Below are 27,967 nucleotides of genomic sequence, written 5' to 3' on the forward strand. Positions count from 1 at the left end.
TATTTACATATAGAATAATTCAACACGTTTATAATTCAGGACATTAAACTTTAAGGAGGTAAACAATCACACTGACATTTACACCAAACAGCAAACCTAATCAAGCCCTAAACTTGTGAACTCTGATTTATCTCGATTCCAGTCTTGTAAACAAGCAACTTCATCTTCATTTGTGTCAGTACAACTGGTTTACAGGAACAAATGATTCTTTAAGAGGTATTTAACCTGGCGTGTGACCCACCCTTCACTGTGCCCCCCCACCACGCTTCACCGCCCACTCAACCTCCAATGTCTTTGGAGTCACCACAAATACAAAAAAGCCTAAACAGCTTTTGGCAGTCTCTGGGTCTAGTCAGTAGAGGAGCATCAAGCACAGACTTGCACGCCGCTGGAAGGATCTATTACACTGAAAAAATTAGGAGAAGGCACAGTGTGACCAGACTGCTGCCTGAAAGGGAAGAGAGCTGAGAGCACTGAGGACTGTGAGCAGGTAGGTGGCCCTTAAAACGGAGGCTGGATGAGAAAGTGTTCACAGCAGCAGTAGAAATGAATTACAGTCAACCCGTTTTGAGAGCAGGTGCACAAATAGGTGCAGTAAAAAAAATGTAAATTGTACGAGCAGGTGATTAATGAAGACATGCTTCTATTTTCATCGACAAAGAGCTGAACATGCTGCGCTTTAAGAGCTATAAAGGGGCTTACTGTAAACAGAATGCGTTGTGCTATCTAATTTCAGTCGTACGTTACCATATTAATGATGCAGATATATGTTGAAGATTATACAGGATTTACAGAACACACGCACATTTGGTGTTGGAGCATGAAATCACTTAAGCAAGGCATGCAGGCTTCTCAGTTTGAATTTCACGGTTTTAAATCTGGGAAGCTGGATCACTGCAGTGAGGTCAGAGCTGTGAGGTTGTTGGGTGATGACTAACTTTAGATGGAGGTATCAAATCGATATGTAGCCTCAGCTGCATGAAGGGTGTGGGCTGTGTTTTGGCAGAAAATAGGATTTCTTCTACATGAAAGGACTGCAGTTGGTAGTGCTCTCTCTGTAGTTGTTCTTTCTGTACTTGTGTCACACATTGTTTTTCTGTAAAAGGCAGTTATCTTCGATGCCGTTACGCTTGGTAGCTCCGTGAGGACACAATCAATTCAACAGATGAGACGAGAAAGTGAAGGAGGAAAAAAAAACACACGCTGATCAAAACATGCTGCCACACATAACAATGCGCAAGCTTCTTACATGTTTTGGCCAACATGGGGTACATAAACTTGTCAGCCAACTGAACGAATTAGCAAATCTACTGGGACGTGGATTTAAAGAAATAACACCACTGCGCTCATTTGACATCGAGAGGCCTTGTCATCAGGCCCAGTTTTGTGTGAGATAGCCAGCTGAAGCCAGCCTCTGTCTCGTACACTCAGCCGCAGTCACTGACGTGTGGAGAAATGCAGTGAGGGACATTCGAGAAGCTCCCAGATGCCATTTCAAGAGTATGTGGTCACTGGTGCAGTCATCTGCGGAGGGTGGCTGAGATTCGCTGGGACATGTCACGTACTACTGACACATAATGAGGCATAATGTGCTTGTCTGCTGGGCGGCATCTCTTTTTAACAAACTTCAAGTACGTCCACTGGCATCTACTGAAGACTGTTGTTGCATTTCATGTCATTAATGTGAGACGAGGTCCACTTGAAGTAATGTCAAGGGATGAGACGTTGTACACACGCAAAGATGAAATTAGAGTCAAACATCACAGGGTTTGACCATGCATGGACAACGCAGGCATCACACAATAGATCGCTGATTATTCTGTAGATGTCAGTGTTGAATCAAGTGGAATTAGCTATGAGACAAACTGTCAAAACACTAAAGAAGCAAATATCTGCCACGCAAATCTTTTTAATTGGGATACAACATCATGTTAGGAAAACAAACTCATCTGTCATATTCATATGAATATTGTTTCCTCCTTTATGTGTGCAGGACATGACAGAGTGAGATATTTAAACATGATATCAACACTTGGTTGACTGAGGCTGAAAAGCTGAATACATTTTCTTTTCTGCGGCAGTGGTCCAACATTTCAAATGGCCTGTCTCTCATTTTAAGCTTGGTGAATTGTTACGTTGCCTGTGGTGACAGCCAGCGTGTCTACATGCTGGTTATATGTAATTACGTTATGGAGGCACAGCTCTTATGTTTTAAATCAAGAGATGTGTTTACTGGGCTGCAGCCTGCAGCAACAATCTTTAAAATCTCTGGGATAGCAACCAGGAAAGATGCTCAGTAGCTATTGACATGTTGTCTACAATGTCTCATCCCCCACAAGTCAGAATTCATTGAATCAGAGGGGAGCCTAGGCCAAACATTAGACTATAAATGCAATGAGCTAAAATGGCCAAACTATTCAGCAGGAGGGAAGAGGAGTGGGTTTCCTTTAATGCGACAGGACTGCTGCCAGGATGTCTCCCGTTGCAGGCTGTTTTGCTTTTACCATATGTGTTGTGTAGCTCATTTTCAAGATCCACCAAGAGCCAAGATCGCTGCTGCCGCTGCTGCTGCTGCTACTGCCCAGAACCTTTCTGAACATATGCTGGGAGCAAGTGTACAACCAAAAATAAAACACTTACTTTTTAGGCCAGCAGGTTTTATTTTCAGTGGGATGTCAGGACAGACAGTCAATATTTAAGATTCAGTATTTAGTTCGATTATGGTACAAGTCAAAAAGAAGTCGGATCATTTTACAAATAATCATTTGGGCTTTTCGGTAATTTTCTATTTGTTTAAAGCTGAAAACCTATTTTCTCAAACAGCTTCTTGTTATGAGCAATGGGTCTTATGTGACCACAGATTGGAAGGTTATTATTTTCTATTATAGTTATTCAGTGTTATTCACTCCATAAATTCTAATTAACAGTGGCTTATTTAGTCATGAAAATTTAATGATGCAGAGAAAAGGGAAAATTGGAAGTTTTGCATTCCCATGCGGCTATAGCACGTGCAAAATGTAAAAATCTTACCATATCAAGATTGCAATCATGATGCAATTAATTGGACTTTTCATGCAGAGTGATCTGTTTGTAAAGCTTTGGCAGCGCTTAACAGCAATTGAAACATCCATTAATATAAACAAAATCCAAAGGTATTTTATGGTAATGTGTAAGCATTACGGTATCATCCAAGTAAACACACAAAACACAATTTCATTCGCACTGAGCTGTAAGCAGAAGTCAAACGGGACTCACCTCTTCATGTCAACAATATTTTCTGAAACTCTGATGTTCAGCTGCAAAGTTATAATGACAATAACATTATTTGCCACACCTACTTCACGACCCTGTCCAATGAGAAGGTTAAGACCTCTTAACTTGAGAGTCATTAGGTCAAATTTTACAAGAATAAAAAATAGGAACGGTATGAAGTGATGCTTGTGACCTTTCGTCACAGAGTAGATATATGACACATGTAAAAGGTTAAACAAGTGGCATATGAGTTAGCTGTGAGCCTCGTAAGTATCACATTACACCTCATGTTTTTATATAAAACTATTTTGGTATCCTGAATGAAAAATCAACAAAATGATGGTGGTGGTGAGCAGCTTCCCTCCCAGACTCAACACTTAAACTGTGTTCCTATAATTAAGAAGTAAAGTTTTTTAATCAAGTGAAGGGATGACTGAAAGTGTGTTGAAACTGTGGCAGAATGCTGCATTCTGCATCTTTTAGCTGCTTTTTGGATGATGGTATTTCATCTTGATCCTTTTTTTTTCAAAATTGTGCCTTAAATAAACTAATATCAATCAGGACTGGGAGGCCGTGGCACTAGTAGTGGGTAGTTATTTTAAAACTAAGCCCAACTCTTCACCCAGTTTATTTAAGGCTTCAACAAGTTCCTTGCTTTATTAACACATGCCTCTGAAGGATTCCTTAGATAGGTATTCATCCTATGTTAAGGTCAAGTCTTACTGTAAATGACATTGGTTGCTGCCTCTTGCTGACAGGTTAGAGTAACTGCAGTGTGCTTTAGAAAATCCTGTCTGAGAAGTTTAGAGCAACTATTTGTTTGCCCAAAAGTTTAAAAAAAAAAAAAGTGCTGGCAACCTTGGACTGGCGTCTCCTTCATGTTCAAAAAGAGAATAAGCAATTCACGACACAACCAATTGCAAAGTTAAAAGAGGCAAACACCTCAAGTTCTGAGGAGCCTGTCAGTCAATTTGCTTTTTTAGCCACGCATGTATGCAATGCTAACGAATTCCTCCTTTATCTTCTTGTCTTGCTGCAGATTCTTCTGAACCAGCAGAGCTCTAGAGGACGCCAAGATGTGGAAGAGGTCAAAGGTGACCGATCAAACTGCCGCTGGGCAGACGGGTAAGTGCAGGGCGGTGAAAGCCTTCTCTGGTTAGGTCAATCAAGGGGTTTGCATTGCAGCTGTCTCCGCCTCTAATCGGAAGAATGATGAGGAGCTGGATCGATTTGATTTACACAACAAATCTTTAGACAAACTCATGATTTCTATTCAAGAGAAAGAAAAACCTGCAAGACAAGAAAAACATCTGGGAAGCTTACCAAGTCATCAGTTCACAGTGTATATACGAAGGTAATGAAGAATACCAACTATATCTGAATAATGCTGTATTAAGTTGAGGCCTGATCATCTCTGCTAAGAAAACAAAGATGAGCACCACAAGTGGATGCAGTCCGAACTACTCATGGTTAGAGCTCTGCTCTGTACAGTTTGTTGTCCACGGTGTCAAGAAAACTCAACAGCAAATATCATGATTTTGTCATCAACGACCTGACAGATAATACACCCTCATCCCCTGCCTTCTGCCTCCCAAAGATGTGACGATGAAGATGCCGGTCAAACAAATGACCATAGATGCAAATATGCTGTAATCACTGAACGAGGGCATGCAGTGAAATAAATAATGCCAGACAAACAAACTCTGAGTATACCTGAAGAAGAATACTAAGAGAAGAATACAGCTGATGGTTAAAAGGATGAGCAACAAAATCATCATGGAGGAACAACGTAACAGTCGCTAGCCACAATTGAAGAGAAAATTGGAGGTGAAATGGTTTCCTTGTTTGATAGAAGACAAAATGAAGCCTCATTTAAGTTAATTTCCAACAATTCCCACAAAGTATTTGCACATAATTTCTCTCAAGCACTGTGCAAGATTCATCCTGAGATGTCAGCCGTGAGAAAATGCCTGAGCGAGCTTCAAGTTAAGTCTAATCAACAGTTGCACAGCGCAACAATTCACATGCTGCTTTAACAACATATTGCTAACATACTGTATTATATTCTGTCTATGACTAACCATTATCTGTTGTTCCTGTTGTTGTGTCTCTGAATATTCTGTTCTGCCCAAGTCGTGTCTGTGTTCGTCCTGCCCATTCCTGGGTTATACATTGTATATTGTGGTGTTTTATGTTTCTTGTGTCCATAATCCTGTCGAAGTTCCAACCTGCCATGGTGCTTCTGTCAGGATTAATATTTACCTGTCCTGTTCCTTCTCCTGCTGTCACGTTGCGTGTTAAGTCGACGGTTCTGAGGGAGTTCACCAGGACGACAAAGGTATGCGAGCAGAAAAGAAATCGAATCACACAAACGATTCACCTTTTGTTAAGTGCATGACTCCATGTTGGGTGAGTTGCATGTAAGATTGTGGTCTTTATCATCCATTGAAAGGCATCATCCGAAATGGATGATTCAACTTTCAGTGTCACAACAGATGCACTTCATTGTGACATTCAACCATCGTCATATGAATACTAGCTCAAGGCTGTTGCTACGAGGCACTGCCATTGATTTCTATGTGTCTACCTTATTGTGTAATTTAAAGGAAAAATGCCACTTTTTAAATGTTAGGTATGTCCACATGCTGGTTAGTCCTGTACAGTATGTTGGCACAGTTCAGTCTAAATAAGTGAACCTGCTCTACAGAGACGTCCCCAAGGAGTGGCATGATCTCTCCTTAAATCTAACTTATCCAACTGACTGCCCCCTTAAAGGTCCCATATTGTATAAAGTGAGATTTTTATGATAAAGCAGGTCAAAGTGCTATATAAATACTATGAATGTATGAAAAACTCAATCCACAGAGAAATGCACACAGCCCAAATCCAGCAACTGTGCGTTCAAGGAGCTGTCAGGACTTCTGATGATGTCACAACTATAACCTCAGCCAGGCCGCCAGCACGGCCATGGTTGCAAAAACACATTTGTAAGAATAGAGAAGAGTAGGGCTGATCATAGATACAATATCAACACATCCTCATACCTAAATGACTAATTAGGTCGATTGTCATTGTGTCTCCAAAATGATATACATGTGCCTCCATCAAAAGAACGTTCATCACCATATTTGAGGCTTTTCTACAATTAACACCGACACAAACTTAGTCACCCTTTAAAGTTAGCCTTACCAGCACTGTCACAGCTACAAAATACATTTTCTGTGATCCGAGCAGTTCAAAGCAGGTCTAAGAGCACCATGTGCTGTCAGGTTGATGCACAACATTGAGGTCTCGAGGTAATCAGCCGGGATGACACCCATGAGCTCTGGAAGCTCTTAAGCCTCACACCAACTCTCGCTATCGTTTGATTTCTTGTCTTTCTGTGACAATTACTCTGAAACAAGCACACAATGCTCAGGGGTATCAAATCATAGCTCTTGTCTTTCCCTCTTAGCATGACCATGAAGTAAAATAAGGAAATTATAAATGCAAGCCGACCAGTGATTAATTCACATCTAGAAAAAAGAAAATGTTGCAGTTCATCTCAAGAGTGATGAACTGTGACTAATGTGGTCCAGGACGATTTAGACCAGTGACAGAATCTAATTGCATTTGGACATGAAGAAATGAAAAAAGTTCAACATTAGTTATACATTGGACAGCTGAGCGGCAAAGAACAGCAAAGTTTTGGCAAGATCCTTAAAAGCCAACGATGGCTAAAGCTGCACTGATGAGAATAAACACAAATCACACAACAACAGTGAGGACAGGAGCAGGTTCTGAAAGGCTTTCTGAATGCACTCGTTATCATTCCTTCATTAATTTGCTCATCTATTTATTTGGAGAGGAATGGGCCAGGTGGACTGACAAAGCCCCTTTCATACACAAAAGCATTTCAAATGCTTTGTAAGCCATAAAAGACATGAAATGAGAAATAAAAACAAATTTAGAAAGCTGAGAGAAATAAAAAAGATAAAAGCACAGAGCAATAAGTAGACGAAAGTGCAGCACTCGAGTACAGAGTGTAAATACTATACACATTTCATGAATGAATGAATAACAAGAGAAAGGACGGGCTTTTCAGGCTCCATGAACATGCTCATTGGTTTTCGAGTAATACCTATTCTGGTTCATCATCATGGTGTCAGTCATACATGATGCTCTTTGGATCATTTGGATCAATGACTTCACACAAATGTAAAGCAGTCTTCCACAACAATTTGGGTGAACGGAACAAGTAGTCCTCAGTGCGACTGCATTAGAAACATGATCAGAGCAGCACTGGGTTAAGAAACCTTCAACATTTTCCTGATTGCAACTGATTCATCTGACAGCTGTCAAGAACACTTAAAAAACAACATATCAAGAGCTTGTTGATATTAGATATACATAAATATATATATGGATATGCAAGATATACATTGTGACAGCATTTATCAAATGCGTAAGTCATGTTACATCTTCTCAAGGATCCTTATGAATCTTTCTCTTCCTAATTAAAACTATTATATTCCATCCAATACTTTGTGCCAACTGACCCATGAAATCAATGCCTGGCTTAAACACGCAGCTTTAATTTCTGTAAGACATTAATAGGCTGATCGATATTTCCATGCAAACACTGCTTCTAATGATGTCCGCGTCACCACCTCATGTAGTGTTATCAGCGCTCTGCCACACACAGTACATAGTGTGTGTGTGTGGCACCTGCCGCAAGCAATTCACCTCCAATGCGCTTCAGACTGCGACATGCTGGGGCACCCTGCTCGTTTCTCCTGACTTAAGCTATATACTCCATAGTTTATATTCTGCCTATTGCAGGTCTTTCATGCCAGGAGAAAATAATTAAAGACCAGGGATCCCTGGACCGGCTGAACCCCTGTGATCAGCATTCAGTGATGCCCCCCTCGAGATTGCTGTGGGTTAGTTCATATTGGTACTCTCAGGGTTGCTGGGACTTCTGCAAAGCACTTAAACCTGCAATAATGTCTCATTCTAAAAAACAAGAGCTTTAAATAGCTCAAAAAGTGAGCTAAGATTAATTCATTTGTCCTCTGTGGACCAGTCAAAACCGAAGTGCTTGTTTTCCCCACACAAATTAGTTTCCCTGTTGTGAGTGCTCACAATTTGGACTGAACTGTGCGAGAAAAAAAAAAAGAAAGCACTGTATAGTGCAAATGCAAACATAGGGAGCTTTATTATTAACGGATATCAACCTAATACAGCACATAGCACATCTACTTAAACACCTGCTCTGGCCATGAATATAAGCTGGCATATTATATTATTTTTCTTCAGGAACAATGTTCAGTTTTCTGCAAATTCATATAACACTTTATCTGAAGTAAACAGCTCTATACATGACAAGCTGCATACACATAAGGAGGGAGAAACCTTGTATTAACTATCTTCAAGTTAAACACTTTTTTAATTAAAGTTAAATAATAATAATAATAATTATAATAACAATTGTCCCATATTCTGATGAATATCAACATGACATAACCATTGATGTTTACAGCAGGAATACTTAATTTCATACAATACGGACTATCAGTTTATTAAGCCTGCTACTGACATTAATAAATGCACTTGGAGGTGCATGTTCATGTCAGGATTAAACACTCACCACTAATATAAGGAAGCACCTGATGTGTGACAGTCCAAAGTACACTGACAGAACACTTGCAAATGTCTTCTTAAACAAAGTTGTTTTAAAAAATATGTTGTAAAACATTGGATAATCGTCTCGCTGCATAAATCAGACAGTCACGTTCCTTCTGGAAAGGTTTCTAAATTTCTGACCCCACTGCCGGTCTTATATTATGTACTGCTCATTATGAGAATGCTTAACGCAGTGGGAGCACCATGTTGTGAGGGCGTAGTGTCAGAGCAAAGCCAACTCACAGGAGATGTAGAGTAGGTGGGAATGTAAATTATGTTCTTGCATAGAGAGCAAAAGAGTTTTCTCAAAATACGAGAACAAGAACAACAGGCCTTTGGCAGGGTCACATTTAAGGCGGCAGAGAGAGGCATGCTAACTTGTGCACTTGCTCCTCCTGTTTTCACCGTTTTACATGTCACTCACTTTATACAGAAGTATAATCCTGAAAAGGTTTGGAAAAAATATACAAAGATGAACTAAATGTAAGAAGTTAGTTGTAGTGATTTAGTCTTAGCAACAGAAGAATTGTGGCATTTTATCCCGAAATATGTTGATTGCTTTGGATAAACACTTGTCATGGATGCTTGAACGTGAATTTTACACTGACAAATGTTCACTGGGTTTGTCTGTCGTCACATTTGTATGCATTATCCACTTTTGAACTTAATCTGAATACATTTCTTGAACATTTCTCATCAATATACTGAACTTATATACGGAGTTCACATGTTTACAGAGATGGCTCTTTAAAATAATTGATAAACATTTTCAACTCTCACCAATATATCTTTAACCTGTCCCCTCTAGAGGTTAAGCCTGTCTAACTTTACATTTATTTTATTTTATATGATCAGGCATCAGGAAGAAGTCGAAGGTGCCCGGTGTCATGATAACACAGTTTAAGGAGGAAATTCCAGAGGGGATGACAACTCCAGATTTCACCCGCAAACCCATCGCTCTGACTATTCAAGAGGGTAAGTCTGTGTGTCTCTGAGAGGAATCAAGTCCATCACAAATGGTAGTAACGGCATGTGTTTTTCAGGAGGGACGAGGAGCCAATCCTATTACACTGAGTATGTTGAGAAAACCTTATTTTTCTATTGAAGAATAATCAACATTTTTCTCAAACTCTCACATAAGACAGAGGCAAAGGGACTTGACTTGTAGTGTGGTGATGTGTGGTGAAGACTTACAGGCTCATTTCATCTACCCATCTTTTAAAATTTTGTGCAAACGCACATATCCAAATCTAAATAAACAATTTGTTGAATTATTTGCACGTGGCTAAAGATTGAAAAAGTGGCATGTATCTGCAGCATAGCCATCTTTGCTAAAAATATAGCAATGAATATTTTGTCACTATTAAGGAAATCTTCATGTCATTCCATTCCAGGTAAATTAGCGATCTTTAAAGCAAAAATTACCGGCACCCCAACTCCCACTGTAACATGGGGCAGAGCAAATGGAGAAATTCATTTTCATCCTGATGTGTGCCTGCAAAAGTACGATGAGGCAACCCAGGAACATACCATTGAGGTAAGTTTCTATATGTGCAACTGGATGTTTGTTTAGGTTCAATTTTCTATTTCTCTCTTGTCACACTGCTGTGCTTCTGCTCTGTTTAGGTTTAGGCACAAGAAAACACTTGGTAAGGGTTAAGAAACCATTGTGGTTTGGTTTAAAATACCTGTTTTGGCAGAGACGGTGTTTGACTTTCCATTAAAAAAAAGGCGGTTTTGGGCGGCATAAAAATCGCTGGAAATGTCCCAAGGTTTCCTTGAAAAAACATTGGTTTTGTTGCCACAAAAATGGCAGGAGATGGTCCCACTTCCCTGAAAAATAACTGGCTTTGGTCACGACAAACAAGGCTGGAAATGTCCCGTAGATGGAACTGCGGTCGCACATTTGGTAATTGTAATAACGGTATACTTTATATAATGACTGCTAAAATATTCTGGTGACTGTGTTTCTAATGCAGGTAATAACTCAATATTGATCAGAATGACGAGAGGCTATAAACTGTAAGCATCTTTATACTGGACAGCAACCCGCCAATTTGTCTGTCCTTTTTGTGGCTAGGTCCACAAATTTAGACAGACCGCGGCATATTAGGGGTCTGTTTTGGTCCGCCAATATGACGCCTCGGAGGGTACACTTTTTGCCGCCCCCATTGCTATGTAAATCCAAGGCGTCGATGTGCCGGCAATTGCGTGACATGGGCGGAGGTGTCGATGACGTGCACTGTTGTGTGACAAACAGCCGGGAGTTTTAAAAGCAGGAAACAGCTGATCACAGCAGTCAGTTCATCACTTCATCCGCGGACGTCAAGATGAGCAACTGGAAAGCCGCTGAGATCCGGGAGATGCTAACTATCACAGCCGAGAGAATCGTCAATAACCAGATCACTCGTCACTGTTCACGGCCAACTTCGTGTGTCACGTCACGTCACATGTTTACGACTACCCCAGTGGTGGCTTTTTTGCAAAGGAGGAATATTACACCTCCGTTTCACATAGACAAGGCGGCAGATTTCAGCCTTTACCTGGCTGCAAGTGTGGCACATTTTCTAACTAAAAGGGGCTAGTGTATGGCAGCGCTGCTATAACTTGTAGTCCAATAATGCATCAAATGTTGTGATAAAACACACTATAAAACAAGTGCATTTCCAAACACAGTACATAAGCCTCTCCATTGGCCTTATTAGTGGAGTATCAGTGTCCACCTTCCTTATTAGTGGAGTATCAGTGTCCACCTTCCTTATTAGTGGAGTATCAGTGTCCACGTTCCTTATTAGTGGAGTATCAGTGTCCACGTTCCTTATTAGTGGAGTATCAATGTCCAAAACAACTGCTAGAAAAATACTAATATGAGTCACGTGAGGAAGATTCTGGTCACTGGTGCCTGCAGTCAAAGTGTAGCTGCTTTCAACAACAACAGAAATGCCACTAACTCTGTGCTTGCATTTCAATAGTTTCCTAAAGTCGCCCCGGAGGACGCCGACACCTATAAGTGTTATGCAGCAAATGAACATGGAAGAGCTGTTTGCACTGTCGTCTTGAATGTCATTGCGGGTAAGATCCTTTATTATTCTTTAAAATACTGTCTCTCAAGTGTTCATTTCACCGAATACCCTCTTTTGAAAGTTGTTTTGAATTGTGACGAACAGGTTATGAATGTTAAAGTGATCGTTTGTTTACAGTTGGATTCTCCAAGACCAAAGAAATGCAAAAGACACAAGTGGAAGGTGAGCTTTTAAATACATTCACACAAGTTTTATCTAAAGGCTTGTGTGCCAATTATACATTATTTTCTTTTTGTAGTCAAACAGTTTTTGTTTTTCTGGCTGTCATGTAAGGGTTTAACATTTTAAGGCCAAAATGTATCACAAAAAGAGGCTAATATACAGCGTCCTTTTCCCTAAAAATTCACAAACACTTCTGGGGACTTGAGCAACCAGCTCTTTACAAAGATAAATAGAGGTTGATGGTTTCATCTAAGCTATCAATACTTGGCATGATGTAGCCACTCAGATTCTCTGTGCTACAGCCTAGCCCATATATTTTCATAGCAACATGACGTTTTTTTCATTAATTGAAGTTATTGTGAAAAATCTCCCTGTCATGATGCATCTGTCACATCAGGGCAGTGCCACTTTGCACTGACACTCAACACATTGACGGTTGTCTTCGAAATTGACTGAAAAATATGAACATCAGCAACCAGACTCATGTGTAAACTCAACAAAAGGTGCTCAGTGGTTTGTGATCGATCACCATTATTTTTGTTACAGTTTCCTTTTGCCCAAGAACATCAAATGGTCTTTTGGACAGAGATTAGAAAGCTCAGGTTGTTATCCTAGGTTTCTCTGGCCTGAGCACTGTTAGGGAGATAGCTTGATGTTATGTTTGATCATTCAGATAATGAGCATGGGGAGCAGAATTTTATTTGGGAAGACAGAGATGCTCTTTTGGGATGGCAATTAGTTTTGATTGGACACTCTGTCAGCCATACAGCTGAAACTGGTTTTGATTTATTGCAAAGAAAACTACTGTTATGGAGCTTTAATCAAACATATTTAGTAGCTCTAAATAAAGTTAATTGGAACCAGCTCTTTTTTGAATACGAGTGTAAAGGACAAAGCATGACATATACATTCAGTGATGGAGGTTTTTTCGTTATGATTCCCCAGATGTAGCGGACTTCAGGAAAAAGCTCAAAAAACGGTGAGTAGCTGTTTGTCTGTTAAACTAGTCTGTTTCAATGACAGCATGACAGATGCTGAATGCGTTTGTATGTGGGACATAATGACATTTCTCACTCTACAGTAATCCCGATGGAACACGTGAGGAAAAGCCGATGGAATCAGAGGAGAAGGTCTGGGAAATTCTCCTCAGTGCAGACAAGAAGGACTACGAGCAGATTTGTGCCGACTATGGCATCACGGACTTCCGCGGCATGCTGAAGAAACTCAGTGAAATGAAGAAAGAAAGGGAGGAGGAGATCGCAGAGGTATGTGGCCTTTTAGTTTGTCTTTAATTCAACCACAAGCATATCCAGCAAAAATGTTTCAGCACCTGTTTACGTCTCTTGTTATTTTAGTAGCCCCTTCGTTCGGTCTCTCTCATGCTGTGTAAACAGAATCATTAAATGATTTTATACAATTTTGTATTCTCTTTATTTCTACTGTAGTTTGTTTCACACATCAATACACTGAAACCCATTGAGGTCAGGGATGATGACTGTGCAACAATTGAGTTGGACATGGAACTCAAGGATCCTACTAGCAAAATTTTCCTGTACAAGGTGAGGAATAAACTACTGACTCTGGTACAATTTTGCTGCATTTAATCTGGCTAGCTAACGTGTCCAAATGCTGCAGAATGGCGTCATGGTTCCATTCACCCAAGAAGGCGCAGACGAGCTGAAGCATAATTTGAAACAAGTTGGCAAGAAATATGTCTTCACAATTAAGAAGCTAGGTATAGAAGATGCTGGACTCTACTCAGTGGATGTTGAGGGCGTCAACGTTTTCTCCACAGAATTTAAAGGTAAAACCCTGAAAAATGAGATTGAGTTTACTTTCCAAGGATTACTTACGTATTGTTGCTCACCATAAAGATTGTTTTTCTTTTTAAATTGGATTTAGAACTGTCATTAGTGGTTTAGAAAATGGATGTGATGCATTGATTTGTTCTTGCCTGCCTGTGTCCACACAGTACCTGAAGTTGACTTTGCTGTCAAAATACAAGAGGTGAAGGCCGAAGAACGAGAGGACGCCCTCTTTCAATGTGTACTGACTGCACCTATGGGTCAGATTAACTGGTATGGCAAAAGTGTTCTACTGACACATAGTGAGAAACATGAAATCAGTGTATCTGAAGATAGGCTTATCCACAAGTTGATTGTGCGGGACTGTCTGCCTTTGGATGGTGGCATCTATGCTGCTGTGGCAGGAATCAAATCCTGCAATGCCTGGCTTGTAGTTGAAGGTAAGAAAATGTTTCTACATTTCTGTCATTGGGGATTCTCATGATGTTACATGCATTAATATGGAATATCTTGCAGATACTTTTTCTGACACCAAAAACTTGTTAAATTCTGAATTTAACATTTAACTTAAAATTATAAACACATTTGACATGTTGTCCTTTATAGCTGATAAAGACCCCGCCAACAAGGGCAAGAAGGCAGCTCGCAAAACCACTATGGCTGGCGGCGGTGATGACCAAGATCTGGCAAGAATAGCTAAGGAACAGCAGGAAAAATATCAGAAAGAAATGGAAGAAAAAATAGCAAGGGCCAAGCAGGCTCAAGCAGAAAAAGAAGTGGCAGACGCAGCTGCCAAAGTAGAGGCTGAAAAGGCAGCAGCTGAATCCAAAGCTGCGGCTAAGGCTAAGGCTAAGGCTACAGCTAAGGCACAAAGGGAAGAAGCTAGGAAGAAAGCCGCTGCTGCAGCTGCTGGTGCTGGAGGTGCTGCTGGTGAGGGTGGTGCCGCTGGTGCTGCTGGTGCTGGAGGTGCAGCTGGTGCTGGTGGTGCCGCTGGTGCTGGAGGTGCAGCTGGTGCTGGTGGTGCCGCTGGTGCTGGAGGTGCCGCTGGTGCTGGAGGTGCAGCTGGTGCTGGTGGTGCCGCTGGTGTTGGTGGCGCAGCTGGAGCTGGGGGCGGAGCAGGAGTTGGTGAAGATTTTGATGATGAATATGATTCATTTGACGATTCGTTTGACGATTCTGGTGAAGAAGGAGGTGGAGAAGGAGGTGGAAAAAGAGGTCGAAAAGGAGGTCGAAAAGGAGGTGGAGAAGGAGGAGAAGGAGAGGAAGGAGAAGAAGGAGAAGAAGGAGAAGGAGGAGAGGGACGTGGAAAGGGGGGGAAGCGCAGGAGACGTAAGAGAGAAGGTCCACTTGTTCCAGACACGGTAGTAGGTAAGAAATCTTTCTATAATGCAATGCATGTTGAGAGACTTGATGACAAAAGATTGGCTATTCTCTATTCTCCATAAATGTTTGTTAGGATGCAATAGCATTTAGTAATATATGTGAAGAAACGTCTAATTTTGGGATTATTCTATGAGACGCATACTGTATATTTTATACTAATAGCTGAAGACATATTTGTATTTTGATGTTTTTCTGTGTTTTGATTTTCGTCTTCTCTTTTTCCGTCTACATTTTACAATTCCCTAGCTGTTTATCATGTTGTTTGTCTTTTCCATCGACTTTCAGATTAATGATTACACCTTAGGCCAGCATGAATATAATGACAGTTAGATATTAGCAGATTTAGATATTCATCACACTCTGTATAAAGCTGGTATTTATTATCACTAATAGGAGATAATTATGATGAGGAATCCACAAATCAACAAGGTGGAAAAACTGGGAAAAAAGGAAAACGTCTCAGAAAGAAAATTGTGGAGGTTGAAGAAGCTGTTGTTGGTAAGAGTTGTCAGAGGTTGCATGTTGGAGACAATCTCCTGACTAATAAAGTCATTTGGGATTAAAATGACTTTGACATTTCCTACACAACTGTAGGAAATTCCCAATACCTTCTGACGTAGATGCAGTTAAATTAACAATACGTGTACTAGACAAATTCAACCACTGACACTTCACAAAGTTCTACACTGCTCCGCCTGGTTGGTCATACAATAAGCTAAAAGTTCAATGTGGCCCAGGCAAATAAAAAAAAAAAAAACATGCAGTATTTTATCTTGTGAAGCTTCAGTGAAAGAACTGCTTAACCTGTGATATGTTAGCCTGTAGAGTTTAGAGTCTACAGATTTAAAGCCTACATTATAAAGTAGTGTAAGTTTCAATGTGTGCTGGGAAATCTAATTTCTCACATGGTTTTCAGTCCATTGAAAACTGTAGGCTTTAAGTATTAACTATCTGCTAGAATTAGATAATTAATAATTTAACAAACATTGATTAATACAAAATAGTTTTATACTGTACGTCTACATATATATGTTTGTTTTTGTGCCTCTTCTTGGAAGCAGAAGCAACATAGCATATATATGCTATGGTAATTCTGCATTCTCTTCCATCTAATCCTTTCCTTAAATATAGATTAGTCTATATTTGTGTTTTGGTCTAATATGTGTGCCTTCATGTTTCTCTACGTTTGTCTTTCTGCTGTCTTAAACACCTTGTTTAACTTGTGTACAAGTTTGTTATGAGGGTTGAAGAAAAGGGAAAAGTCAAATTACCAATAGGGGCCAGATGTTTAAAACTGTGTACGCACTAAGACAGAAATATGCATTATTTTCGTCAGATTAATAAAGCTGTATGTACGTCTGATTCTACACACACTTCATTTTCACTCCCACTTGTATTCGTATTATCACTAATAGGAGATAATTATGATGAGGAATCCACAAATCAACAAGGTGGAAAAACTGGGAAAAAAGGAAAACGTCTCAGAAAGAAAATTGTGGAGATTGAAGAAGCTGTTGTTGGTAAGAGTTGTCAGAGGTTGCATGTTGGAGACAATCTCCTGACTAATAAAGTCATTTGGGATTAAAATGACTTTGACATTTCCTACACAACTGTAGGAAATTCCCAATACCTTCTGACGTAGATGCAGTTAAATTAACAATACGTGTACTAGACAAATTCAACCACTGACACTTCACAAAGTTCTACACTGCTCCGCCTGGTTGGTCATACAATAAGCTAAAAGTTCAATGTGGCCCAGGCAAATAAAAAAAAAAAAAACATGCAGTATTTTATCTTGTGAAGCTTCAGTGAAAGAACTGCTTAACCTGTGATATGTTAGCCTGTAGAGTTTAGAGTCTACAGATTTAAAGCCTACATTATAAAGTAGTGTAAGTTTCAATGTGTGCTGGGAAATCTAATTTCTCACATGGTTTTCAGTCCATTGAAAACTGTAGGCTTTAAGTATTAACTATCTGCTAGAATTAGATAATTAATAATTTAACAAACATTGATTAATACAAAATAGTTTTATACTGTACGTCTACATATATATGTTTGTTTTTGTGCCTCTTCTTGGAAGCAGAAGCAACATAGCATATATATGCTATGGTAATTCTGCATTCTCTTCCATCTAATCCTTTCCTTAAATATAGATTAGTCTATATTTGTGTTTTGGTCTAATATGTGTGCCTTCATGTTTCTCTACGTTTGTCTTTCTGCTGTCATAAACACCTTGTTTAACTTGTGTACAAGTTTGTTATGAGGGTTAAAGAAAAGGGAAAAGTCAAATTACCAATAGGGGCCAGATGTTTAAAACTGTGTACGCACTAAGACAGAAATATGCATTATTTTCGTCAGATTAATAAAGCTGTATGTACGTCTGATTCTACACACACTTCATTTTCACTCCCACTTGTATTCATATTATCACTAATAGGAGATAATTATGATGAGGAATCCACAAATCAACAAGGTGGAAAAACTGGGAAAAAAGGAAAACGTCTCAGAAAGAAAATTGTGGAGATTGAAGAAGCTGTTGTTGGTAAGAGTTGTCAGAGGTTGCATGTTGGAGACAATCTCCTGACTTATAAAGTCATTTGGGATTAAAATGACTTTGACATTTCCTACACAACTGTAGGAAATTCCCAATACCTTCTGACGTAGATGCAGTTAAATTAACAATACGTGTACTAGACAAATTCAACCACTGACACTTCACAAAGTTCTACACTGCTCCGCCTGGTTGGTCATACAATTATCTAAAAGTTCAATGTGGCCCGGGCAAATAAAAAAAAAAAAACATGCAGTATTTTATCTTGTGAAGCTTCAGTGAAAGAACTGCTTAACCTGTGATATGTTAGCCTGTAGAGTTTAGAGTCTACAGATTTAAAGCCTACATTATAAAGTAGTGTAAGTTTCAATGTGTGCTGGGAAATCTAATTTCTCACATGGTTTTCAGTCCATTGAAAACTGTAGGCTTTAAGTATTAACTATCAGCTAGAATTGGCAGATAATTAATAATTTAACAAACAGTGATTAATACAAAATAGTTTTATACTGTACGTCTATATATATATGTTTGTTTTTGTGCCTCTTCTTGGAAGCAGAAGCAACATAGCATATATATATGCTATGGTTATTCTGCATTCTCTTCCATCTAATCCTTTCCTTAAATATAGATTAGTCTATATTTGTGTTTTGGTCTAATATGTGTGCCTTCATGTTTCTCTACGTTTGTCATTCTGCTGTCTTAAACACCTTGTTTAACTTGTGTACAAGTTTGTTATGAGGGTTGAAGAAAAGGGAAAAGTCAAATTACCAATAGGGGCCAGATGTTTAAAACTGTGTACGCACTAAGACAGAAATATGCATTATTTTCGTCAGATTAATAAAGCTGTATGTACGTCTGATTCTACACACATTTCATTTTCACTCCCACCTGTATTCATATATGTACAGTAAATGGATGCAGACATGCCCTTAAGCATCCATTTGTACGTCAATACTTGTGATGCTCCACCGCTCATTAGACCAGGAAGAGCAAAAAATGAAAAGCGGAATGCAATTTAACAAAGTGGTTTCATCAGTGAGGTTCTCCAACAGCATCACAACAGCTGCCATCACACGCAGCTGTGGATATATGTAGCTCTATTAGCACTAATGCATCACAAGGGCTTGCAAACCATCATTGCTGTATATAATCTCATTCATTATTACTAATCGTCAGAAGGATGATCAGTGATTAATTCACAGAGTTCATATTGAAACTGACTTTACAAAGTGTGTTTCTATCTAGGATCAAACGAAAAGATCAGGGAACAACAGGGAAGAAATGGCTCTGAAGTAAATAAAAAGAATAAAAACTCTAAAATAAATATCTATTTTAAAATTAAGTGCATAAGTGCTTCTAGGTAAATTGAAAAAAATAACGCAATCGGTGAAACTAGAAAACAACCGAAACAAACAATAATTTAATCGCTCACCTTATTTTTTATGTCCACCTGTAAAACCTGTGTACACAAGGTCTGAAGTATGTGTGAGGTACAAACATCATCATCGCAATTTCTTCCTTTATTATCAAAAATGAGTCAAGTCAAGTCAGCTTTATTTACTAAGCGCCAATTCACAATAACAGTTATCTCATGACACTTTTCAATTGGTGCAGGTCTAGACCATCAATTAATTCACAGAGACCCCCCCATGAGCAAGCACTTCTTTAAACACCGTTTAAACGTCTGGCCCCAGGTGGATTCATGTTGACAACATAAAAGGTGCCTGTTTGACAAATTTTAGGTATTTTTTTAATTCAAGTATCAGCACTTTTGCCACTCCTTGTGGTAAAAATACTTTATAAAATACCATGATACCATGTATCCAAGTACCAATCCACAAGGCCTTTGGGTTATTTCACAATGACACCATTATGTAACCCATCTTGAATTGCAAGGTGGATATCATCTTTTCCCCCACCCTCTTCTTCTACACTGAGTCAATGTTTGTCATTTCTGTCATTGCTGCTGATCTTTTGTTTATGCTCCATGCTGATATTTTAATTGTTATTGTTACTGTTTTTTATTAATGTTATTCATAAGGCATATCCAAGAGCAAATGAGAAACATTGGAATGATGGTAATTACGATGATATCCCCTAAACTGAAAACCAAAAAACACAGAAGCGAGTGGGGCCAGTGGTGATAATTGCAACGGGCCAACTGCACGCAGTGATGAAGCTGCTGAAAATGGTGAGGGTGCAGACAGTGGTGAGCCAGTCGCGGCTGGCAGGCGTTCAGGCCGTGCACGAAAAGACCCATTGATCGTGGAGACAGTTAGTGGTAAGATTACTGGTGGTGCTTTAATTGCTGCATGGGACGCACAATCACTGCACAAAGTCATTTGATGAGCGAATGACTTTCTCAGTGATTTTAAGGGTTAACATAAAAAGTGTGTGACCACTAAGCAGAATGCTTCATTTGATCTCTAATTGGTTAAAAACCCTTTTAGAATGATGAGAGAGTTTAGCAAGAGTGGATTTAACCTTGAGAGTGGTTTGAATAAGTGATAATCAAATCTGATACACTAATGTTGTTTGCCTATGGTACAAGATGTTATCATTTCTTCAGTTACCATAATAACTTTTTTTAATTAATCAAATCATATTTTAGTACTTACACATGTTTTGTAGACATTAGATTAAAACTGGTTATATAATTTAATATTTATGTCATACAGGTTCTATATCAGCAGCCAATATATTGTGTTTGCAAACTGTGTGAGTGTCAGTTTGTGTGTATGTGTGTGTGTGTGTCAGTAATGCTGTAATGCACCTATGCTCTCTGTTAACAATCATGCTTGCTTTATTAAATGTTAAATCGGGATGAGTCAGTGCTATGAGGTCAATTAAATAAGCAAACTGATCCTCTTCTTGATACAACATCTTGCAACACTTGTGTTGAGACACACTCTTCCATAATTTCAAGACAGAAGACCACCGAAGCTGACTTTCCAAGATGACCATGCTCTTCATCGATTTCTGCACAAGACTGAATTCACATCAAACAGACTTTTTTCTTCCACTGACCAAAGAAGTGTCAGTCTTTAGGGAGATATTTTATATTTTAAGAATGTGTATTTCTTCCAAGACCAAGTCAACAGAAGCAAATTAAAGCTTCGGTGACGATGTTCTTATGAGCTGTGTCAAGTCAACTCTGCAATCTTTCAAACTGAAGAAGGCCACTGCAAAACGAGACAATCAAGCTGCAGGTCTACCAAAAAGACACGCTCTTCAAGTTTAAAAAAGTGCAAAATGCGCTCTTCTTACATCCTAATAGTCTCTTCAAATATGACCTTTTTTTTTTTTTTTTTTTACATAAAATAAGCATCTAAACATGTATTTTACAACCAAATGGCATTATTATATACATGATATCATCAGAAATGCAAAAAGAAAATGTGTGATGTTGGAAAAGTGAGGTAAGTCTGTACACATCCAAACATGGATGTTTGAATTCATTGTAATTGTAGATCAACAATTACAAACACTTAACAACTTAACAACAACTTGTATGCAGATTTCAGCTATTGGCTGAGTGCATTCCCTAACTCACTGGTTGATAAATCCTTAGATCCTGGAGTTCATTTTCATGCTGGGCTTTCTGACTGCAAAGTCATTGTCGGAGAACCAGCAGAGCTGGAGTGTAAACTGAGCAGTGAAGAGTGCGAGGGAATCTGGTACAGGGATGGAAATGAGGTAAGCTCAGGGGATAATGTGGTCATTATGTAGCAATAGGCTCTGATATTATTGCAGTAATATAGTCAAATAGGAATAGGTGATTATCATGTATGCATATGCATTAGAGCTGCAGATGAGACTGTAATTATATTTGTTACAGTAATATGCTTGTTTTTTTTCCAGATCCAATCGTCTGAGGGTATCACCATTACAAAAGAGGGAAGTTTCCATAAGCTGAAAATACACAAAGTCACTGAGGAATTCGCTGGAACATATAAATTTGAAGCAGATGGACGGAAGACCGAGGCCTCAATTGTTGTTGAGGGTAAGAACATTTTCCTTACAGAAATTACTTAACTCATCAAGGAGTTGCATCATTCATGAGAATACTGCATATGGTATACAGTATGAGTACTCTAAAGTTTATCTAAAGTGCATACATAGAAACTAGATAGCATGACTTTGCTTAAAATATCTGTCTGTATTGTTTTACTAATCATTGTAGATCCACCCAGATTTGAAACTGAAGAACTGAAGGCATTTGAAGTCCCTGTAACCGTGAAAAAAGGACACAAAGCTTCCTTCAAACTACCTTTTATTGGACAGGACCCTACTAAAATTCAGTGGTACCTTGATGGTGAAGAGCTTGCAGATGAAGGAAATATCAAGTTAGAGCACGGAGAGGGTTACACCCGTCTGCTTCTAACCAAGCTGCAGCGCAAAGACAGCGGTGAAATCAAGATAAAAATCAAAAATGAGTTTGGCACTGTTGAGGCCATCAGCCAGCTTGTTGTACTGGGTATGTATACAAACATTTTTTTATATACAGTATTTTTTATGTACTTTATGTATAAAGTAAGTAGCCTACAAAATGCCTGTCTAATTATTTTGCTACACCGTGGGTGGCGTGTTCAGCTGAGATTAATACTTTACATACTACTTTGCTTCTGACAGATAAACCCACTCCTCCAATGGGACCTCTGGAGATTGTTGAAGCCTCCTCCTCTCAAATTGAATTCAAGTGGAAACCCCCAAAAGACAACGGTGGCTGCAAAATAGCCAACTATATCCTTGAAAGAAACCAAGTCGGCCGCAACACTTGGAAAAAGGTGGGGCCAATCGGTCCAGACGCCACATTCAAGGACACTGATGTAGACCACGGCAGGAGGTACTGCTATCGCATCAGATCGGAGACCGAGATGGGCACCAGTGAGCTGATGGAAACAGAGGACATTCAAGCCGGTACCAAAGGTAAACTCAGACCAATAATATGAAACCATGTTGTCTTAGAGACTTTTTAGTAATGTCACACCAGCCATTAAAACAGAGAAATTTCTAGGACTATACCGAATACCATTTTTCTACTTACTAAGTAGAGTTTTGATCTGATGAGCCAAACTCTTTGTAGATTTGTGATATGCCAGTTTCCTTTGGCATATCTGGAACTCAACTTTTTGGGGGTCATCTTTGAAAATGTTGTTATCCCAGATGCTTGACTTTTTCTACATCTTCCTAGCATTGTAACTGGCAAGCCTGGCTTTCGCACAGTCATGTGTCACAGTGCCAGGTTCAGTGCTATCAAGCCTAAATCTCATGTCTAAGTTTAAATCTGTCCAATTCTATTTTTTGTATAACTAATGATAGTTCTATATCGTGAAATTGCATACATGAATTTCCATGTGCCACTTTCTGCCCTTGATTCTGGACAAACCTTTGTAATCATGATCAATTCTCCCACAGTACAAAAAAACTTTTAGACTATTTATAGATCCCAATGTTTTTTGTACACAGCATACCCTGGACCGCCATCAGCACCTAAGATTGTCACAGCCTTCAAGGACTGCATCAACCTCTCTTGGTCACCTCCAACCAACACTGGAGGAACCAACATTCTGGGATACAACCTTGAGAAACGCAAGAAGGGCAGCAACCTCTGGGGTCAAGTCAACCCACCTGACCAGATGATCCCAGGTTACTCTATTATTCATAGATCATTTATGTTTGATTATGTTATGACAGCCTGTTTCAACAAGGTGAAGGTTTAATGCTGTAATTTCTGTATATTATACATTTCCTACACAGCTAAGGGATTTGGTGTTAAAGATGTGGTTGAGGGCATGGAGTACGAATTCCGTGTGTCAGCAATCAACAACTCTGGAGCGGGTGAATTCAGTACACCATCTGAATTTGTGTTTGCAAGAGACCCTAAAAGTATGCGAACATGTCTAAATGTTATCACTCATTATAATCAATACTTCACAGAGCCTACAAATTGCAACACTGAACATGAATCATGTGTTACAGAGCCTCCTGGTAAAGTGAAAGACTTCAAAGTGACAGATTCCACCTACACAACTCTGTCCCTGTCTTGGACCAAGCCCACTGACATTGAGGGGGTTGAGGATGAAGCCAAGGGATATTTTGTGGAGATCAGACCTGCAGAAAGCACGGAATGGGACCGCTGCAATACAGCTCTAATCACCATGAATTCCTTTACAGTGAAAGGCTTGAAGTCAATGGGCATGTACTGGGTGAGAATCAATGCTACGAATGATGGCGGACCGGGAGAGCCACAGGAGCTGGATAATTACATCCTGGCTATGCCCCCTCCTGGTAAGAAGTATATTCAGCAATTGTATAGTAAAGAGTATAGAGTTTAACCTCTTCTGATGGTAGAAGTCATTGTGAAAGACTAAATTTAGTAAACCTGAAGAGATTCATAGATACTCTACAACCCAACTCAGAGTTATATTGATCGGGATCACTGAAGTCTGGTTTAAACAAGATAAATGCACTGATGAACTCAGTTTCTTAAAATATGTTTATCATTATACACCTCCTGGACACATGATTAGGTACACCTGAACCATTTAATGCAATCATCATCACATCATAAGGTGTTAATTTAACTATATTTTTATCATAGTGGCTGCTGTTAGTGGTGGTGTTCCTACTATTCTTCCTCCCTCATGCTTAAAATGGGCTAAACAAGACAGTAGAGACACTAATCAATATAATGCAGTCCAGTTTAACAGCATCGTAAACTACAACCTCAATAACAAGCATATTAATCAATAATTCTCTGACACGACCGAACAATATTATCTTTATAAGGAGGAATATATGGCAGAACAGTTGTATTGGATTGTATTAGATCTCATAAAGTGGCCACTGAGTGTATGTTTTGTGTAATCTGACTAAGAATGCAACAGCAAACATAGTTTATAAAATCAGGAAATCATAAGAAACAATATATACATTTGCAGAAAAAAATACTATGTGTTTTTAGAAAAGCACAAAATTAGCAAACACAATTGTATACACATAAAAGTAGTTGCTCAATTTGGTTGAATTATGAAGATGAGGCTATGTTTGAATTATTTTCAGGTCAAATGATTAACACAAATGATTGCATCATGTACATTCAACAAATGTCAAAAATAACATTTATCTGTAGTTTTGCAGTGGATTGTAGGTTATTTTCTGTTCGCCCTGCCATCAACATCAAAATTAATGACAATTAGTGACCCATTTTTCTCCCAATTCCCACCCACCTAGTGAGACCACGATTCACTGACGCCAAAATCAAGAGCTTCATGGTGGTGAGAGCAGGAAATTCTGCACGATTCAACATTAACTTTGAGGTAATTAATGACGTAATTAAGAAGACTTATGACAATGACAATGCAAATATGTATAGTGATAACTTCCGTCTTCTGACAAGTCTGACAAAAATATATTTTTCTTATTCTTTGTAGGCCTCTCCTTGGCCTGATATCACCTGGCAGAAGGATGGAGGGCCAGTGTCTAAAAAGGTAACCATCAGCAACACAGAGGGAACATCCCAGCTCCTGATTACTTCTGCCGAGCGCTCAGATACCGGAATCTACACCATCCTTGTCAAGAACATCGTCGGTCAAGAAACATACAGCATTGAAATTAGAGTCACAGGTGAGTTTGTAAAATAATGTACAAATTATTTCCTCCCTTTCCATATACTGTCAATAAAAAAATTGAAAACCCTTCGTATTTGAACTCCAGATGAGCCAAAGCCACCAGGTCCTGTTGAGCTTGACGAAAACGTGCCTGGCACAGTGACCGTCTCATGGACCGCATCACCAGATGAGAAACGTGACGACAGGCTGCACTACATGGTGTCTAAACGTGACTCAAGTAAAAGACAATGGCACACCGTTGCAGATCACATCTTCAACAACAGATTCACAGCCTGCAACATCATGCCGGGCCGAGAATACCAGTTCCGAGTCTACGCAAAGAACGACATGGGCTCCTCAAAACCCTCTGAATCACCAAAGTGGCTGATTACTACCAAAAAAGGTATGGAAATGCAGACACAGGCCACATATTAGTACACTACTACACTTCAGAGTACTAAGGCTACAAGCAGAACTGAATTGTCTGTGTATCTGTCATTGGGACAGAGTACAGCATTGTTTTTGTTTGTTTGTTTGTTTGTTTGTGTGCTTTAAAGACATTGCATTCTGGACAATGCAATGGAAGCTCACAAATTGGTTCATAGGTCAATACAAAACAATGCAGGTACACACATTTTCGGGCCAATACAACAATCTTTGAAGCATCACCATCAGTCTAAAGCTCAGCCTTCGTTTTGAGCTCACATTACCACACTTCTTTTCTCCTCTGTAGAGTATCCGAACCATCAGGCTGTCACATTAGCAAACACAGAAACAGAAAAGTACACATTATTTCTGCTTTACAATTCTAACTCAATGCAATGTGTATCTACTTTCTTCCAGAAAAGTTCGTTCTTAACATGCCAGAATCAAAGGTCTGTAATCTACAGTGTCCCCCCAAGTTCCTTGTCCCACTGAAAATGCACGCTGCTCCTCAAGGGTATGAATGCTACATGAGCTGTGCTATAAAAGGGGACCCAACACCGCATGTCACATGGCTCCGCAACAATATCAGCCTGAATACCAACACTAACTACTTCATCTCCAACACCTGTGGAGTCTGCTCTATGCTCATATTGAGGGTCGGACCTAAAGACACCGGGGAGTACAAGGTTGTTGCTGAAAGCCCGCTGGGAAGGGCCGAGTGCTCCACCAAACTGACAGTCAGAGGTAAATCTTAACTGGACTGTGCCTGTGCTTTAAAGATGCTGTGAATGTTCTGCATACATTGACAATATTCACAATCTGAAACTTATAACTGGCTTTGTCTTTTTTTCTTCCAGAATAAATGGACAAACTGAAGATGGTAGAATTGCTCTAAAACACCAACAGAAACCAAGCTGTTGGGATTCACATACTACGTATTCAGAGTTAAGCAAACCCTAGAATGTAGTAATATTTAATATTGCCTGTGATACCTTCCTTTAAGGTTTTTAACTATTTGAATAAATGGAAACCTGTGTAGAAATTTGCTCATCAAAATTAAACTCACATTAAGGTCTTAGGCATAAAAAGTTGCTGAAATAAATAAAAGCCACAAACGTGTTTGTTGTTTGCTTGTTTTAAATTATGCAATTTCGAATGGAAGCTTGAAATACTAAGTTGCAATCTCGCATATTTGAACTGCAATAACATGCATGTTAAACCGCTAAAATATTTAGACTATATGACACTTTGAAGAAGTTATTTATTGATTTTAAAAGTTCTATGTTCAAATGTTTGTCCAAGGTGTATTGAACTGTCTTCTTGTGTCTTTCAGTTAATCTTTAGTTGGAGGTTTCTGTTGAAATATATAGCGATTGTTTGGTTGCAATTGTGTTTTTTGCTCAACTGTGGATTTAAAATCTTCCCCTCAATTTAAACAAAGACAATATTAAATACTGACATAACTAATTTAATACACTGAATGTTATAGTCTGTTCTACCTGTGGACATTTATGTGTGGGTTTGGTGTAAATAAATATTTCATACTGCTATTGTGATATGGATTTTCTCTTCTGACCTGCATTTGACTTTGAAAAACATTAAACATTTAACAGAAAATACTTTTACATTCACAATAAATACCAAAAATGCTCAGACACATGCTGATAGACGTGGACATACAGTATATTGTTGTTCTGGGTCAAGCCTTAACATAGGCGCCAGGTATCAAAATTCAGGCCACTTGTTCACCTCAACGAAGGTTAATGTGAATTATCTTGTCCAGTTGTCTTGTGTTACCTCTGTGAGCATTTTTGTGGGGTCAGACATTTGTCCAAGTTTAGAAGCACTGAAGAAGAGACGGGGTGAACAGTGACACCCAGGCCTTAAACATGACAGACTAGTGCAGGGTGACACTTCTCATGTTCAAAGTGAAGTGCTCATTACAATGCTAAAATAAGTGCTGCGCAACTTATGTCTGTTCTTTTTCAGTTTAATGAGACAGTACAAAATAATAGTGGCTCATTAGTA

The 27,967-nt window shown here is 39.2% G+C and overlaps 1 protein-coding gene across 2 annotated transcripts; it reads left to right on the forward strand.

Moving 5' to 3' along the window:
• The first annotated feature begins 329 nt into the window (after positions 1-329).
• Positions 330-27,489, forward strand: igfn1.1 (immunoglobulin like and fibronectin type III domain containing 1, tandem duplicate 1). Of its 2 annotated transcripts, XM_084349375.1 has the most exons (25): positions 330-490; positions 4,292-4,377; positions 5,555-5,590; positions 9,772-9,891; positions 10,311-10,453; positions 11,889-11,988; positions 12,117-12,161; positions 13,107-13,140; positions 13,243-13,426; positions 13,607-13,720; positions 13,797-13,965; positions 14,134-14,406; positions 14,573-15,334; positions 21,472-21,596; positions 21,762-21,903; positions 22,084-22,377; positions 22,533-22,829; positions 23,370-23,549; positions 23,661-23,789; positions 23,883-24,191; positions 25,137-25,222; positions 25,337-25,529; positions 25,620-25,916; positions 26,357-26,683; positions 26,797-27,489. In XM_084349375.1, exons 2-25 carry the CDS (start codon positions 4,329-4,331, stop codon positions 26,799-26,801), a joined length of 4,413 nt encoding a protein of 1,470 aa, XP_084205501.1. In that variant the 5' UTR covers positions 330-490; positions 4,292-4,328; the 3' UTR covers positions 26,802-27,489. The 2 variants fall into 2 exon arrangements, with proteins under 2 accessions (XP_084205501.1, XP_084205502.1); XM_084349376.1 differs by lacking the exon at positions 5,555-5,590.
• The last annotated feature ends 478 nt before the right edge of the window (positions 27,490-27,967 follow it).

This window comes from Pagrus pagrus (assembly GCF_965226575.1).
Source record: "Pagrus pagrus genome assembly, chromosome: 3".
In the NCBI taxonomy this organism is placed as follows: domain Eukaryota; kingdom Metazoa; phylum Chordata; class Actinopteri; order Spariformes; family Sparidae; genus Pagrus; species Pagrus pagrus.